The 16,772-nt window shown below is 41.8% G+C and overlaps 1 protein-coding gene across 13 annotated transcripts in view; it reads right to left on the bottom strand.

The window, feature by feature from the left end:
* Positions 1-16,772, bottom strand: part of LOC137250548 (probable serine/threonine-protein kinase dyrk2) — a 106,059-nt gene that overhangs the window by 37,736 nt on the left and 51,551 nt on the right. For all 13 annotated transcript variants that reach the window (XM_067783537.1, XM_067783545.1, XM_067783536.1 and 10 more), the window contains one exon: positions 13,717-13,952. In XM_067783537.1, the coding sequence (XP_067639638.1) occupies positions 13,717-13,952 (236 nt within the window). The remainder of the gene's footprint in view (positions 1-13,716; positions 13,953-16,772) is intronic.

Below are 16,772 nucleotides of genomic sequence, written 5' to 3'. Positions count from 1 at the left end.
TATTATCACAGAGCCAACAACAAACATAAGTATCACCACGGGAAATTTTCTTTTGATTGGTGCACTTCTTGACACAGCAATCCAACATAATTTCAAAGTTAAACAAACCCAAAAGAAAAATAGGCAAAAGAAACTATAAGTATAGGATAAATTGAACAGCTGTTCAAAAATTATGGGCGAGAGTTATTTTGGATCACTGAATGCAAATCGAAAGACAGCGTATAGCTAGCAGCGAACACAACAGAAAGCAAAAAAGGCACACAATGACTTGCTAACACCCTTATTAATACTTTTAATTTGATACCCATATCGTACAAACACATTCTAGAGTCACCCCTGGTCCACCCTTATTGCGATATCTCGAAAAGGCGTCCACCTATAGAACTAAGGCCCACTACGTTTTAAATATTCATTAACACCTTTCATTTGATACACATGTCATACAAACACATTCCAGGGTTACCCTAGGTTCATTTTGCTAAATGGTGATTTTCCCATATTTTGTCTCCAAAGCTCTCAGCTGAGTATGTACACCCGAACTTAGCCTTCCTTACTTGTTTTTTAATTTAAATTGTTACTCAATTTATCATGTTAACGAACAGATGGGCATGGCTAAATAAACAAATTTCTTCGATTTTGATAATTTTGATATTTAACTCGATCCCTTTATGCCATTGCAAGTACTTACTTACTTACTTAATTGGCGCTTAACCGTCTAAACGGTTATGGCCGTCCAACAAGGCGCGCCAGTCGCTCCTTCGCTCCGCCAACCGGCGCCAATTGGTCACACCAAGGGAGTTTAAATCGTTTTCCACCTGGTCCTTCCAACGGAGTGGGGGCCGCCCTCTACCTCTGCTTCCAAAGGCGGGTTCCGATAGAAACACTTTCTTGGCCGGAGCATCATCTTTCATTCGCATAACATGGCCTAGCCAGCGCAGCCGCTGCGTTTTAATTCGCTGGACTATGTTGATGTCTGCGTATAGCTCGTACAGCTCATCATTAAATTTCCCTTCGGTACTCGCCATCGCCAACGCGTAGAGGTCCATAAATCTTTCGAAGAACTTTTCTCTCGAACACTCCCAAAGCCGCTTCATCTGCTGTTGTCATGGTCCATGCTTCTGCCCCATATAGCAGGACGGGTACGATAAGTGACTTGTAGAGTATGATTTTCGTTCGCCGAGAGAGGACTTTACTTTTCAATTGCCTACCTAGTCCAAAGTAGTATTTATTGGCAAGATTGATTCTTCGCTGGATTTCAGTGCTGATGTTGTTGCTAGTGTTGATGCTGGTTCCCAAATAAACGAAGTCTTTTACTATTTCGAAATTATGGCTGCCAACAGTAGCGTGGTTGCCAAGGCGCATATGCGCTGACTCTTTGCTCGATGACAGCAGGTACTTCGTTTTGTCCTCATTCACCATCAAACCCATCTTTACCGCTTCTTTTTCCAGCTTGGAGTAAGCAGAACTAACAGCGCGGGTGTTTAGGCCGATGATATCAATGTCATCAGCATATGCCAGTAATTGCACGCTTTTATAGTATATTGTTCCAGTGCGGTTAAGTTCTGCAGCTAGTATAATTTTCTCCAGCATCAAATTAAAGAAATCGCACGATAAGGGGTCACCCTGTCTGAAACCTCGTTTAGTTTCGAACGGCTCGGAGAGGTCCTTCCCAATTCTGACTGAGCTGATGGTGTTGCTCAACGTCATTTTGCACAGCCGTATAAGTTTTGCGGGGAAACCAAATTCAGACATAGCGGCATATAGGTTCAACTGAATTTAGACTGAATGAGTCCATAGTGTTACCAGAAGTTTGTTTAATGACTAAACTGAAAACGCTTATCAAAACGCAGGACCAATGTTATAAAATAACTCCGTCCTCTTGGCAAATACTAAAGGGTTTTTAGTACCTATGCCACTTGCTGCTTCTATATGTGGCAGCTTTATCACTTAGCCTGGTAAGCTCCGCTCTTGGGTCCACGCCTTTCCTGCTGGGTCGATCATGTGCACCTCTCTCCTTCTCTAAATCGCGCGATATTTTGTTGGGACATCTACGGATAAAGCTTCGAGGGATGCGCCCTTTTAGCAGTACATCAACTTTTTCATTCCTATCTACTTCCATATGCCCTGGGACCTAGTATAGTATATGTTCCTCCCTGTCCCGATTCTTGCCAGGGATTGTTTACAATCTAACAAACTTTAAGATGCTGTGCTATGCGAGATTATTGCCTTAATTTCTGCCGCCTGAAAAACGGTACAGTGATCTGGAAGTTTGATCCGAATCAGCACAGTATACCTCAGACCCTACTTCTTCTACTATTTTCTAATCATCGGTGCACACGTGCAATGACTCATCCGCCATTTAGGCACCCCTACGCCGGTCATCCACCTTTATTGTGGACCTAAGCCCTCTTCGAAGCGCAGATACGGAAACAGATAGTATGTTCGCTCTGTAATTGACGACACCATACTACTTAATATGGCCATATGGTCTGCACTCAAGCTACGCCGAGGCACTGAGCTTCATTGTAGTTGTTAACGCTATGTTCTTTGCCAACATGTCTACAGGTGGAATGTGCAGAATGGTATACAGTGTATCTGTCGGGGTTGTTTTCAGGGCTCCCTTAAGGCTAAGCATTGACAGCTTGCATGCCTGTCTAATTTTTGAGGTGGGTTTTTTTTTGTGTGGCTGTCCACCAAACAATAAGAAAATATAGAAAAGGCTTTACATTCGCATTAAATAACTAATAAAATAGAGAGGGCGATAAACCCCACGTACACCTCAGCTTCTTTTACATGCATAAAGTGTCGTTGATGCCTTTTTCACTCTCTCCACCACGTTGAGCTTGCACGCCAGCTTACGCTCTATGATCCCTAGATATTTTGTGCAAGGTTTCTTCTGCAGGGTCACCCCTATTAGCTTAGGCCTGGTCCAAATTTGGATCTTGCACCTCTCAGTAAACAAGACTATATTCGTGCTATCTTCGTTGGCTGTCAACCCGACATTATATGCCCAGGCATGTTTATCCCGAAGCGCGCGCTCCATCAAAGCTCTAATCGTTGGAGGGCACTTTTCACTCGTTATAATTGCCACGTCATCTGCGTAAGCCGTAGAAAATATTTGTATATGAATGTCAAAAAAAAAAAAAAAAACAAATATCGGTTGAATTGACACGTACTGCTATTGATTTTACCACTTTTTTCTTTCAGTAAAGTTGAGGAGCCTTGGATAATGTTGTTGTATATAACAAGGCGATGATATTTCCACACCTCGAAAAAACAGAAAACTCTTCTATAACATATTGGCAGCACTCCGATAATAAATTGATAGATTTTCGATAAAAATTCAATATCTTTTAGATAAGAAAAACTAGTTCATCGATAAAAAACCGATAGTCCGTCGATAAAAGACCAATAAGTAATCGATAACATTGTTACCGATAATAGATACATATTTGTTAATTCGATGAAAAATCGATATTTCGTCGTAACACGCCTAAAGCATAGCTGGCTGGTTTCGATTCCAGTTTCGGTTTATGGTTTTCAAAAAGTAACAATCTCTCAAAGACACCCCTTAAAGTAACGAGAAATCTGGTCCAATATATGACGGAACTATTTACTAGGGAACTTCTAATATGGAGAAACATACAGTCTGTGCGATATGACCCGATGCTCGGGTTTAACCACATCCGTAAAATTCCTGTAAATCTGTGGCTACAAAAACAACAAATTTCATTGCTGCTAAAATACTTGAAAGCACGTGGCTGATTATTGGACTAAACAAATATTTCTGAAAGATCGAGCTATAAGCAAAATAGCAAATTTAGCGTTTTTCAAAGTTAGCCTCCATGGGCTTTCGAAGTTCGAAATTTTATCTACACATAAATATATACGGCCGCCGTGGTGTGGTGGTAGCGTGCTCCGCCTACCACACCGAAGATCGTGGGTTCAACTCACGGTCAAAGCAATATCGAAAGTTTAGATAACAATTTTTATACCTTTTATGAACATGATTAATGATGGTATATTAACTTTGATCCGATGTTTGTAACGTTGAGAAATATAGAAGATAGACTCACCATTAAGTATACCGAATTGATCAGGGCTACGAACTGATTTGATATAGCCATGTCCGTCTGCCCGTCCGTCCATCTTTCCATTCGTCTGTCTGTTTGAACACAAACTAGTCCCTCAAATTTTGAGATATCTCAATAAAATTTGGCACAAGGATGTATTTTTGTATTATATTAAATATTTGTCGGAACTGGTAGGATCGGACCACTATAACATATATCTCCCATACAACCGATCGTTCAGATAAGACGATTATGGTCATTCCTGCCGCAATTTAGAAAGTATAAACGTGAAACTCGGTGATATATATTTTAATATATCATAGAAAATTTCCTGTAAAAATCATCTCGATCGGAGTTATATATAATATATATCCCATACAACCGATCGTTCAGATAAGGGGGTTTTTGCCATTTTTTAATTTATATTTATCTTAAAAATCGTTTAGGTATGTACATCTGGTCACTATATATTTCTTATCTTATACATCCGATTATTTGGAGATTACGAACGGGATAAGATTATTGTTCAGCCCCATTCATGAAAGGTATGAAGTCTTGGGCACAGCCGAAGACAGTCCCGTCCTTACTTGTTTCAATTAGGAAAGAAGTTTTCTAAGCGGGGTCGTTCCTCGGCAATGATTTGGCAAACACTCCGACTGTATTTCTGCCATGAAATGCTTCTCAGGGAAAACCCATCTACTTTGCAGATGCTTTCGGAGTCGACATAAAACATTCCGCCAATTTGTAGGAAAAATTAAAAAGGAGGACTACGCAAATCGGAGGTTAGCTATCGCGCCTTGATTTATTTTTTTATTGTATATACTTCCAAGGAATCGGCTAAGTAGATGAGCTTTCATAGTAGAAATACACTCAAAGTGTACGCCAAATTCTTTTTTAATGCGTTTCCATGTGGATTTCCTTAGACAATAACAAAATTCAATATATTCTTACAAAATTTTTGCGCACCAGCTGTTTCTAGCTGATCTCGGCACAGGCATCTTGTACATAGCATTACCAGAAGTTTGCTCAACGACCAAACTGAAAAACTTTATCAAAAACCAGGGCCTATGATATAAAATAACTCCGCCTTCTGGGCAAGTCTTAGAAGCTTTCTATGATCTTTTCTACTTGATACGTCTAGATCTGAAAGCTCTATCACTAACTAAGTAGAGTCTTAGCCTCTCGAGGGCAGAACGCAAGCACAAATTGCACTCGATTGTTTCCTCCTACAGTTATCACTTCCTACATTTGGTACCTCGCCAAGGGCAGTTAACGCAAAAAAAAACATTACACTTACTTACTTACTTAATTGGCGCTTAACCGTCTAAACGGTTATGGCCGTCCAACAAGGCGCGCCAGTTGCTCCTTCACTCCGCCAATCGGCGCCAATTGGTCACACCAAGGGAGTTTAAATCGTTTTCCACCTGGTCCTTCCAACGGAGTGGGGGCCGCCCTCTACCTCTGCTTCCGTAGGCGGGTTCCGATAGAAACACTTTCTTGGCCGGAGCATCATCTTTCATTCGCATAACATGGCCTAGCCAGCGCAGCCGGTGCGTTTTAATTCGCTGGACTATGTTGATGTCTGCGTATAGCTCGTACAGCTCATCATTAAATCTTCTTCGGTACTCGCCATCGCCAACGCGTAGACGTCCATAAATCTTTCGAAGAACTTTTCTCTCGAACACTCCCAAAGCCGCTTCATCTGCCGTTGTCATGGTCCATGCTTCTGCCCCATATAGCAGGACGGGTACGATAAGTGACTTGTAGAGTATGATTTTCGTTCGCCGAGAGAGGACTTTACTTTTCAATTGCCTACCTGGTCCAAAGTAGTATTTATTGGCAAGATTGATTCTTCGCTGGCTTTCAGTGCTGATGTTGTTGCTAGTGTTGATGCTGGTTCCCAAATAAACGAAGTCTTTTACTGCCAACAGTAGCGTGGTTGCCAAGGCGCATATGCGCTGACTCTTTGCTCGATGTTAGCAGGTACTTCGTTTTGTCCTCATTCACCTTCAAACCCATCTATACCGCTTCTTTTTCCAGTTTGGAGTAAGCAGAGCTAACAGCGCAGGTGTTTAGGCCGATGATATCAATGTCATCAGCATATGCCAGTAATTGCACGCTTTTATAGTATATTGTTCCAGTGCGGTTAAGTTCTGCTGCTAGTATAATTTTCTCCAGCATCAAATTAAAGAAATCGCACGATAGGGGGTCACCCTGTCTGAAACCTCGTTTAGTTTCGAACGGCTCGGAGAGCCGATGGTGTTGCTCAACGTCATTTTTCACAGCCGTATAAGTTTTGCGGGGAAACCAAATTCAGACATAGCGGCATATAGGCAGCTCCTTTTCGTGCTGCCGAAGGCGGCTTTAAAGTCGACGAAGAGGTGATGTGTGTCGATTCTTTTATCACAGGTTTTTTCCAAGATTTGGCGCATTGTTAAATCTGGTCGATGGTAGATTCACCAGGTCTGAAGCCGCACTGATAAGGTCCAATCAGCCGGTTCACGGTGGGCTTCAATCTTTCGCACAATACACTTGAAAGGACCTTATATGCGATATTGAGAAGGCTGATTCCACGATAATTGGTGCATTTTGCAGTATCCCCCTTCTTGTGGACTGGACAAAGAACACTTAGATTCCAATCGTCGGGCATGCACTCTTCCGCCCATATTTTGCTAAGAAGCTGCTGCATGCGCCTTACCAACTCCTCGCCGCCGTACTTGAATAGCTCTGCAGGCAATCCATCAGCGCCCACGGCCTTGTTGTTTTTCAATCTGGTTATTGCCATTCTAACTTCGTCATAATCGGGCGGGGGGACATATGTTCCATCATCATCGATTGCGGGATCGGGTTCTTCATCTCTGCGCGCTGAATTGCTGCCTCCATTTAGGAGAACAGAGAAGTGTTCCCTCCATAATCTAAGCACTCTCTGGACATCAGTTATAAGGTCGCCGTTTTCGTTCCTACAGGAGTTTGCCCCGGTCTTAAAACCTTCCGTCTGTCGCCGTATTTTTCGGTGAAATTTTCGGGCGTTATTCCTGGTGGCTAGCAGCTCAAGCTCGCCACACTCACGCTTTTCGGCTTCTGCTTTTTTCTTCCTGAAAAGGCGTCTCTCTTCCTTTTTCAACTCACGATAGCGTTCACACACTCCTCTTGTCGTGCTCGCTTTTAACGTAGCCCTGTAGGCAGCGTCTTTTCTTTCAGTTGCAACGCGGCATTCTTCATCGTACCAGTTGTTTTTTCGTGGTCGCCGGTAACCAATTTTTCCTCGGCGGCTGTACGAAGTGCTTTGGAAATATGCTGCCACTGCTCCTCTATTGCTTCAGGATGAGTTGTGCTCTTAGAGAGCAGGTGTGAGAGTCGAGTTGCGAAATCATTGGTAGTCTGTTGTGATTGAAGCTTTTCGACGTCTAGCTTCCCTTGTGTTTTTTGTTCCTTGGTTTTAGCCGCGTTGAGGCGGGTGCGTATTTTGGCTGCAACGAGATAATGGTCCGAGTCGATGTTAGGTCCTCGGGTCGTGCGCACATCTAAATCCTTGAAGGCATGTCGTCCGTCTATCACAACGTTATCGATCTGATTGCGAGTATTTCGATCAGGAGATAGCCATGTAGCTTGATGTATCTTTTTATGCATGAACCTCGTGCTGGATATGACCATGTTTCGAGCACCGGCAAAATCAATCAGCCTCAGTCCGTTAGGAGAAGTTTCATTGTGTGGGCTGAACTTTCCGACTGTAGGACCAAAAACACCTCCTTTGCCCACCCTGGCGTTAAAGTCACCAAACACGACTTTTATATCGTGACGGGGGCAGCGCTCGTATGTGCGTTCTAATTGTTCATAAAAAGTGTCTTTCACCTCATCGTCTTTCTCCTCTGTCGGCGCATGGGCGCAGATGAATGATATATTAAAAAATTTTGCTTTTATTCGGATAGCGGCGAGACGTTCGTCCGCAGGTGTGAACGCCAGAACTTAGACACAAAGTCTTTCTCCCACCACGAATCCGACGCCGAAACTGCGCTTATTCCTATGGCAACTCCAATATATGTCACAATTTTTGATCTTCTTTCTTCCTTGCTTCGTCCAACGCATTTCTTGGATGGCGATGATGTCAGATTTTGCTTTGACGAGAACATCAACCAGCCGGGCATCTACACCATTGGAGTATGGTTTTACGTGGCGGGTCCCAAGCCCACCGCACAACCCGCTCAGCGGGGGTGAAAATATTACTTGGCACGTTTATATAGCGGGCCGCTTGCTCCAAGACAGACGCCCGCTTGCAGCCGCACCTAGAGGTGTACAGACGCTGCCGATTAGATCTCCCCCGGCTAGCCAGGTTGTCGCCTTCTCACATTAGCTCACCGCTAAACGGCAGTTTAGCGGCTACCCAGAGGATACTTGGCCGCAAGCGACCGGCAGTAGTGAGCTGCTTGAACCGCATGCAAAAGAATCGCTCTGGCCATTCCCAGGTGAATGGCGGTCAGAAGCTTTCCCCACTTTCGTGGACTTCAACACACGGCCCCACCCTCCAAAAAAACATTACAACAAAGTTTTAAAAGCAAAATTTCTCGTTTGGCACAAATACTCAAAGTCAAGAAATATAAATAAATGTTTTGCAAACCGTTCCTGCTGGGTTTAGTTTGTCTGTGATATTCTAGAGCAAATAAACTAGAACAACATTACCAGCCAGACTTTGAGTTTTTATTCACTGCATTTTGTTCATATCTGGGTGGAGCTCGAAAAGCTCTTCATCTATATTTTTCTTTTAATCTATTCTCCATATGCAAACCGGGAAGGACCGAACATCTTGTTCCCGGAGAAAATTTTTAAAATAATGAATAGTTTAAAACATGATCGCTGTTGTCGAGTAATGATTTCTCTACCGTCTACTCAGAAGCATATGTTGGCACGAGTTATTCTTTTATTCTTTACTGTCAAAACCAAATTGTTGAGGGGTAGTCGTCCTGGTCGGATGCTGGCCTGTCTTTCGTTTGGGGTGTCTCTTAATCTTATCGCTATAATTTTTGCAAGGAAGCTTAATTTGAACTATACAGACATCGAGAGTTTCTTTGGAGTGGAAAGATGCTGAGGCTTTTTGAATCGCTTTAAGTGATCTTGAAGGAATCTGGTTAAGGAAAAATAGTTGGAGTATACTGAATTTGATATAATTGACACATTTTGTGGGTAGCACACTTCATGAATAGGACAAAGCAGATTCAATTCTGAATTAGATTTTTTGCTGTTACTATTAGGACTCTTCGCCTTCCTGTTTGTTTAGCTCCTCATTTGCACCAAATGAGGAGCTAAACATATATATATGAATCTGCCCCATATTGATACAACATGCAGCCGCTTAATGTTTAATTTCGGCTAAAATTTGTCAGCTTGTATCTTTTAATCAATGCAGACCGAAATCTATCACTTCGTTTTTTAGTAAGTAAGGAGTAAAGAATCAAACGATAGTCAGCGGCGTGCTCAAATACGAATTTCCTCTGCGAACCGCAGTTCCTATGAAATATACTACAGACAAATTTCTTGTAGGGCGCATTTGTTTATGCAAGGAGACACTTCCTTCAATTGACTTCTGTGGATTGAACATGTTAGAGTGGCCTCAGTGAAGCCATAAAGTTCTTTGTCTTGGAACAATGGTTGAAGTAAACGCACGAGGATATTATAGTCAGGATGCAGAATGCTGGAGCATTAGTAACTGTACAGAAGTCCAAGTCTAGCACATGACATGTGAGCTTTGCACATAAGACAAACTTAATAAAGTTAGTTAGTAAATTTGGAATCACACAGGCACATATCAAAAAGCCTTTCGTGGAAGACTTGCATATTTGGAATTACTATGTGGAATAACTAGTGTGCACATTTCAAAATTCCATTTTTTATGACCCGAACTGTACACTTGAAATGCTGTTGTTGTTTGTTTTGTGTGCTTAATAGTGTTAAAAGGCTGCGCAATAATACATATACATATGGTTCTATTCTGAACAAATTTTTCTTCGAGTTATGGCTCCCGAAACATAGCAAATTGCTAGTCATAAAAGGGGTGGTGCCCCGCCCATTTTTTAAAATTTGAAGTTTTTCCTATATATTGCTATAAATCCACTTGTGAAACGAAACACCATTGATATAAAGTTTTTTTTTGCAAAGATATAGCTTATTTTATTCGTCCACGACCCTTTTACAAATCTTTTATATAAAAGTAGGCGTGGTCCTTAACCGATTTCCTTCAAAACATTCCTTATAGTAAACGCAACCTCTCTGCCGAATTTTGTTACGATAGGTTTAACGATTTTTGATTTACGATTAATAGTATTTGTAAAATTGATTTTCTCACAAGTGGGTGGTGCGACGCCCATTTTAAACAATTTTTTAAAATTTTTATCAAGAGTCTCAAATGTCAAATTTCAACATTCTAGGTGTATTATTTACTAATTAATTAGGTTTTTGGTGTTTTCCAAAATGTTATATATATAAAAAGTGTGCGTGGTAATTATCCGATTTCGCTCATTTTCCATACCGATATATTCTGTGTCCAGATAAGCTCGTGTACCAAATTTGGTGAAGATATCTCAATATTTACTCAACGGGTACAGACGGACGGACCGACATGGCTCAATCAAATTTATTTCGATACTGATGATTTTGATATATGGAAGTCTATATCTATCTCGATTCCTTTATACCTGTACAACCAATCGTTATCCAATCAAGGTTGTAATACCCTGTGTAGTAGAGGTTTACGCCGATCATTTTATCGGCGGCGGCGCCGTAGGCGACGCGCCGGCGTACGCCGGTGTTCTTACTTTAAAAAGCTTTATTTTTCTACTTAAAAAAAATAATATTTCGGAAAGGTTTTGTTTGTATGTATATAAGGAAATCAATTTGTTGGCCATTTCGGAAAGATCCGGGGTTTTTGCCTCAAGATCTCGCAGACCGTTCAAAAGTTTTCAGGAGTAGCTCCTTGCGGGGGGATTGTCCCTCGTTCACTTACTCCAGAGAGGCTTCGAACCGAATCCCGGTCTTTGGAATTGGTACGCTGCGTCTGCTGAAAAGAAATAGAGATATATAAAATATCCACACTTTTGTTTGCATATCTCTTGCAAAGCGTAGTTTCGCCTAGGGTTAACTCCTAATAATCGTCGCGAACACTATTTCTTTAAATCATTTGTGGCTCCTTGGCGGCCACGCACAAAGGCGACTCACGGTTGCTATTAATGGTCTAAATACTCATGACACTCGTGGCACGGGCCGCCTACAGCTTTTTCGGCTGTTTAAGAGCTACAATTCCCCATGTGCGAACAGTTGCAATCCCGACCACCAGTATGGGAAGACTATACCAACTGGGAAGACAATACAACCTTTACAAACCATCCTTTGCTGCTCTTCCCGTTCCGACCGATATCCGGCAGGGTGAGCGTGCGTTCCGCAAGGTCATCACTTCAGCTTCTGCACGCTTCATCCCGGCCGGCAGAATACCTGAAATCATACCGTATTTCCCGGCCGAAGCCGCAAATTTAGCAAGAGAACGTGTCCTTGCGATACACCTCAAACCTAGAGACCCCCTTATTAGGGAGTCTTAATTTGGATATCATGCGTCTGGTAAATGAACATAAACGTACCAAATGAGCGGAGCACCTAAAGAACTGCAACCTCTCTGCGGGTGTTGGTAAAATGTGGGCAACCGTTAAATTCTTGTCTAATCCAAATAAACACAATGATAAAGTTTCTATAGCCTTCGGTGATAAAACTTTTATCTGATTCGAAGAGATGCGCAAGCGGCTTTTGCCGACAATTTATAATGCGTTCTTCTGTAGACAAAGCCAGACGCCGTGCTAACAGACGAGCCCATAAACATAAACACGACGTCCCACCCATTACCATCACCCCCACAGAGGTTGAAGCAGCCATCCGTAAGGCTAGGCCCTCCAAGTCGATAGGCCCGGACGAAATAGCCGTGCCAATGCTTTAACACATTGGCGATGAGGGAATAAAATACCTAACACATGTTTTCAACCTGTCACTGGAATACTTCGTCATTCCCGAAAAATGGAAAATGGTAAGGATAATAGCGCTACTAAAGCCTGGCAAACCAGCTAACGAAGGCGAGTCTTATCGACCGATATCACTCCTTTCGCCAGTAGCTAAGACATTGGAAGCCGCCATTAACACTCAGATTAATTACGGATTAAATCAGCAAAAACCCATCATAGGACGGTGTTCGTGGCACTTTACCTGTCAAAAGCTTTTGACACAGTGAACCACGGCACGCTACTCCAAGATATCGAAGGCCCACACCTTCCCGCTTGTCTAAAAAATGGACTGCTGATTATCTGGGTGGTTGGCAGGCGTCGGTTGAATTTAGGAACGTAATTTCTAAATTATATGGATAAAATTTTTAAAATGAAGACCAAAGTTTGCAGACGTTTGTGTTCACAACATTGATTTCAATAGCCTTAGTTAAATTAAAACGATATTTTAGAATGAAAGTCGACCGATTTTAAGTTGAAAGAGGTTAAGTGGGCATATGAATTTATTATATAACTTTTCTTTTAGTGTTTTGTTTTAATAACTTGGTGAATTGGGTGATGCAAAGTCCTTGTTCAGCTGACATCGAAACGCCTGTTTTTTTTAATAATTTTTGAACAGTTAGAAAGAGTTAAATTTCGCAATTAGTTTCTTATAACTGACAGTGATGCGCATCCGTTGATACCACTTTCGACCATATCCGACCAATTTTCGACATGAAGAATAAATGACCTAAACAGTCTTAAACGAGTAGAAAATATAGTATCGCGCCGGACGCCGCCGCCGCCGCCGCCGATATTTTTGACATTCGGCGGCGGCGTGCGAAAAACGACCACAATCGGCGGCGTATATCTCTACTGTGTACAAGTACAGCTGGGTATAAAAAAATAAATGTGCTTTGCACGCAAGAACCCAAAATACGTGAACCTGAAAAGTTTTAGCCTTCTATGCGAAATCTGCTAGTCCTCAGCGCGAGTAATGAAATGTCCAAACCTACGAGGCGAATTGTGAAACTTGATAGTGCTGTTTTTGTTGTTGTTGTTGCCCATGTTGAAGGTCCTTTGCCGGATGCAGATCCGGCACGTTCCGGTAACAAGCACCATTAAGGTACTAGCGTGACCATCTCGGGAACGATTTGGTATGACCACATGAAACCTTATAGGCCATAATGCCCTCCCAACCCCTAGATGCATGAGAAACGTGGGGTCGCCAGAACCCCAGCTGTTAAAGAAAGGATTCGCCACGGGTAGGTGAGGTTGACAATTGGGTTGGAGAAGCTATATATTACGCTGGCAATCACTTGAAAGGGTTGCGCTACACAACCCCATGAATCAATATCGTATTTTAGTCGCCTCTTACAACAGGTATACCTGTCTCACATATGTTCTGATAAACGTGATAGTATTAATGGAATCGACGATATCTTAATCAAGTGTTTACTGTTTATAGTCATCTTCTGAGTAACTAAATAATAAGCTTGCCTTAATGAGAATTTGCATGGCTTATCACTGATAAATAGCGATAAAAAAGTAATTGATATCACAAAGAGGTTTGAGCCTTAGTACACGTACATATACAGATTAACCTTAACAAAACATACTTGAGTATTACTCACTTGTGATGGCTGCGAAATATCAATATCGTTTAATGGTACTTGTTGATATGCAGCTTGTGAAGGTGATAACGATAGCTTGACAGCATCTAGAGGTGACGTTGGAGATGGCGATGGTGTTGTTGAATGTGCTGAGTTCGATGAAAAAACGGTTGAATTAGGTGTTGTAGAAACGGCGCCGTCAGTTTGAGTAGACGATGTTGGGGCGGTCATTCTGGACGGTGTTGCAATTGCATCCACTAAAAGTATAGATATGAATTTGAGAAAAATAGTAGGTTGAAGGTATTTGTTTGGTGGTTACAGGGTGCGTCCTATATTTATGCAAAGTAATCTTTATAGGTATATATTTCTTGTATGCGTGTGTATGTCATTGAACTCCTCCTAAACGACTGAAAGGATTTTGATGAATTTTTTTTTCAGTATACCAAAGACTGACCTATTCCAATTAATCTTACATATAGTGCATGGAATTCGGTACAGCTGTACCTCTTTGATAAGCTTAATATTTGAGAAACTTTTCTTTCCGGGAAGAGGACCTGGGTAGACCAATCCTAAAAGAATTCAGTTTCTTTCCGGAAAATTCACAGGGATCATTTGTTTGCTTGCAATTTGGTGGATAAATAGCTTTTTGCCTAGGTTGATATACAGGATACCTTTTTCGGAAGTGTGCAAAGAACGGTATATTAATTATATTGATAGTTCAATGCGTAGAGCGAGAGGAAGGAGAAGAGGAAGACAGAGAGGTTTAGGCGTCGGACGGGCAGAGAAAGGCGAAGAGGTAAATGGAAAGGAAGATGTACAGAAATGTGATGGGCACATAGACAGGCACGCTGAGAGGGGAAGCGACATGAAAAGGCTAAGGCGGAAGACGGAAGACGAAGCTGAAGAGTAAGGTAGAGAGAGAGAAGCTCAGAGTAAGAAGAAAAATTATATATGAAATAAGTTTATCTACGCAGCAACGCACCGGGGGTGAAAGTTGTAAAAATAAACAAAAGCAAATTGGCGTGATTTACTTCGTGCTTCTTTTAAATTTCCCTACAAATCGGCGGAACGTGTTGTTTTGTATATCATAGTATTTGGAATTGAGGGAGGGTTTTTGCCTGATGTGATGGAAATTCGTGTAAAATGGACAATGCGTTGCAGTCCCATGGAGTCTATTAAAACTGGATTGCATTGTAATTCGTTATCGGTTTAAGTATAAATATATAATGGGATTACCTCCTGTGCTCCGAAATTGGGAGCAAATCCACTTGTTTCATCTCTGCGGGGCCATAGGTAGCTGTTGGAGATTTAATAAAACGTACACATTTGCAGTTCGCTGCCTTTAATAAAATGGTATTATGAGTATCTCTTTAGATTGAAATGATCATAGGGAACCAAATCAAGTTTCAAACTTTCTCTACCTCTGAATGTAACCGATGTACTTTTTGACGTACTTTCTCCGATAAGTGAATTCAGGATACTGGAATCTGATGTACATGCGAAGAGTTTCAATGGAAGACGGTATCGTAACGTTTCATATGAACTAAGTGGCGCTTAACTTTGTAGTAAATTTTGGTCGTTGCGCAGCAACGTTTTCATCAATCCTAGCTCCTTTGCGATAACTGGCGCGAATTACTAAGAAAGACTAAGTCTTCCTCTGCAAGAACTATCCTCGGAAGCATGAAGTTGGGAGTCGCCTTGTCCATAGTCTTCTTTGTGTTGTTTCATAGATATTCTTACCGAGCCTGGCTGAGTTTATCGTATTGCTCAAAGTCATTTGTCAAAGGCCTTTATGCCTTATATAATGTTTTTTGCAAATAATATTTCGACATCGCATGAGTAATTATTAGCTGTACCATTGGACAGGTAGTCCCAGTCGCGAAGTAATCTACTATCCCGACTCTTACGTCATTATTCGTAACCTATGGTCGATGATAGAAATCTTGCTGCGGAAAAAGAGGCAGCATAGGGGAGTCTATCTGGGTCGAATTGGTTCATTTCAAAAACTTCTTGCCAATCCCGTAACCGCGGTGATGTTCAGAGCAAGCGCAGAGGAAAGCTATATTTGGTGATGACGACCCAGACAAACATTTTATGGACTGTGATTGGGCAAACGTTTTGTGGACTATGATTTGGAGTATCGACTTGAATATCCGCACATTTTTAAAAGAAGCTGGAGCTGTCAGGCTAGTTGATAACTTAGTGAATGCAAGGGCTGAAATTGCGGCTATACTGGAAAATTATGAATCCAGAAGATCAAACAGATCTTGCGACATCTACAAGAGTTTGTGGAAAAAAGGAAAACGCAAGACGTTGCCATAGTGTTGGTTGTGTGGAGCTAGTTACGTCTGCGAACTAGTGCATAACCGTGATCCTCATCGACACGAGTTACATCAATATAAATTGTATATACGGCCACGCGATAACAGACGAGGCGGCCTAAATGGATTAGCAATTCTTTTATGATAAACTAGAAAGGATATACGATCACTGCTTCCGCTTCGAAAATTAAATCATGCCTAGCGACTTCAATGCCTTGGTGGCCGGGAATGAGTGTTTGCTTATGAAGTCTGAAATGGAATATCATCCAATTGACTAACGTTGACCAACTGCGGTGACGCTCGAAATGTAGTAATGTATTTTAGCGGGCCCCATTATTAGATACTTAGGTAATCACTTCGTGATCGACGGCAAGTATAGGCACTAATGATCCAAATACCAACTCCAGTATCTTGTGGTAGTCAAGTAATTGCGAGTAGTGATGGAAATTTCGCCTATTTCCCAATCCTTGAAGATGGAACTCGACTACATCGAAGTAGGGATGTCAGTATGCTGGCTAAAAAGTGACGAAAGGACGGACTATTGTGTAAGCTGTTCAAACATGTTCAATATCTGCCCTATCGATGGCCCCATGTCTTAGCTTCGAAAGAGATCTTGGGGTCTCAAAAGAACCGGAGGGTTGGCGCAAGAGTGCAGCAACCCATAATATACAGGTATCGAGAATCTATGAATATCTTACAGGCTGCCAGATTATCGCAGTGTCTTTCGAGCGAAAATCAAAGCCGTGAAAGAAGCAG

The sequence above is a fragment of the Eurosta solidaginis genome, chromosome 4 (genome assembly GCF_040869045.1).
Source record: "Eurosta solidaginis isolate ZX-2024a chromosome 4, ASM4086904v1, whole genome shotgun sequence".
In the NCBI taxonomy this organism is placed as follows: Eukaryota; Metazoa; Arthropoda; class Insecta; order Diptera; family Tephritidae; genus Eurosta; species Eurosta solidaginis.
This window is presented reverse-complemented; position numbering and strand designations above follow the sequence as displayed.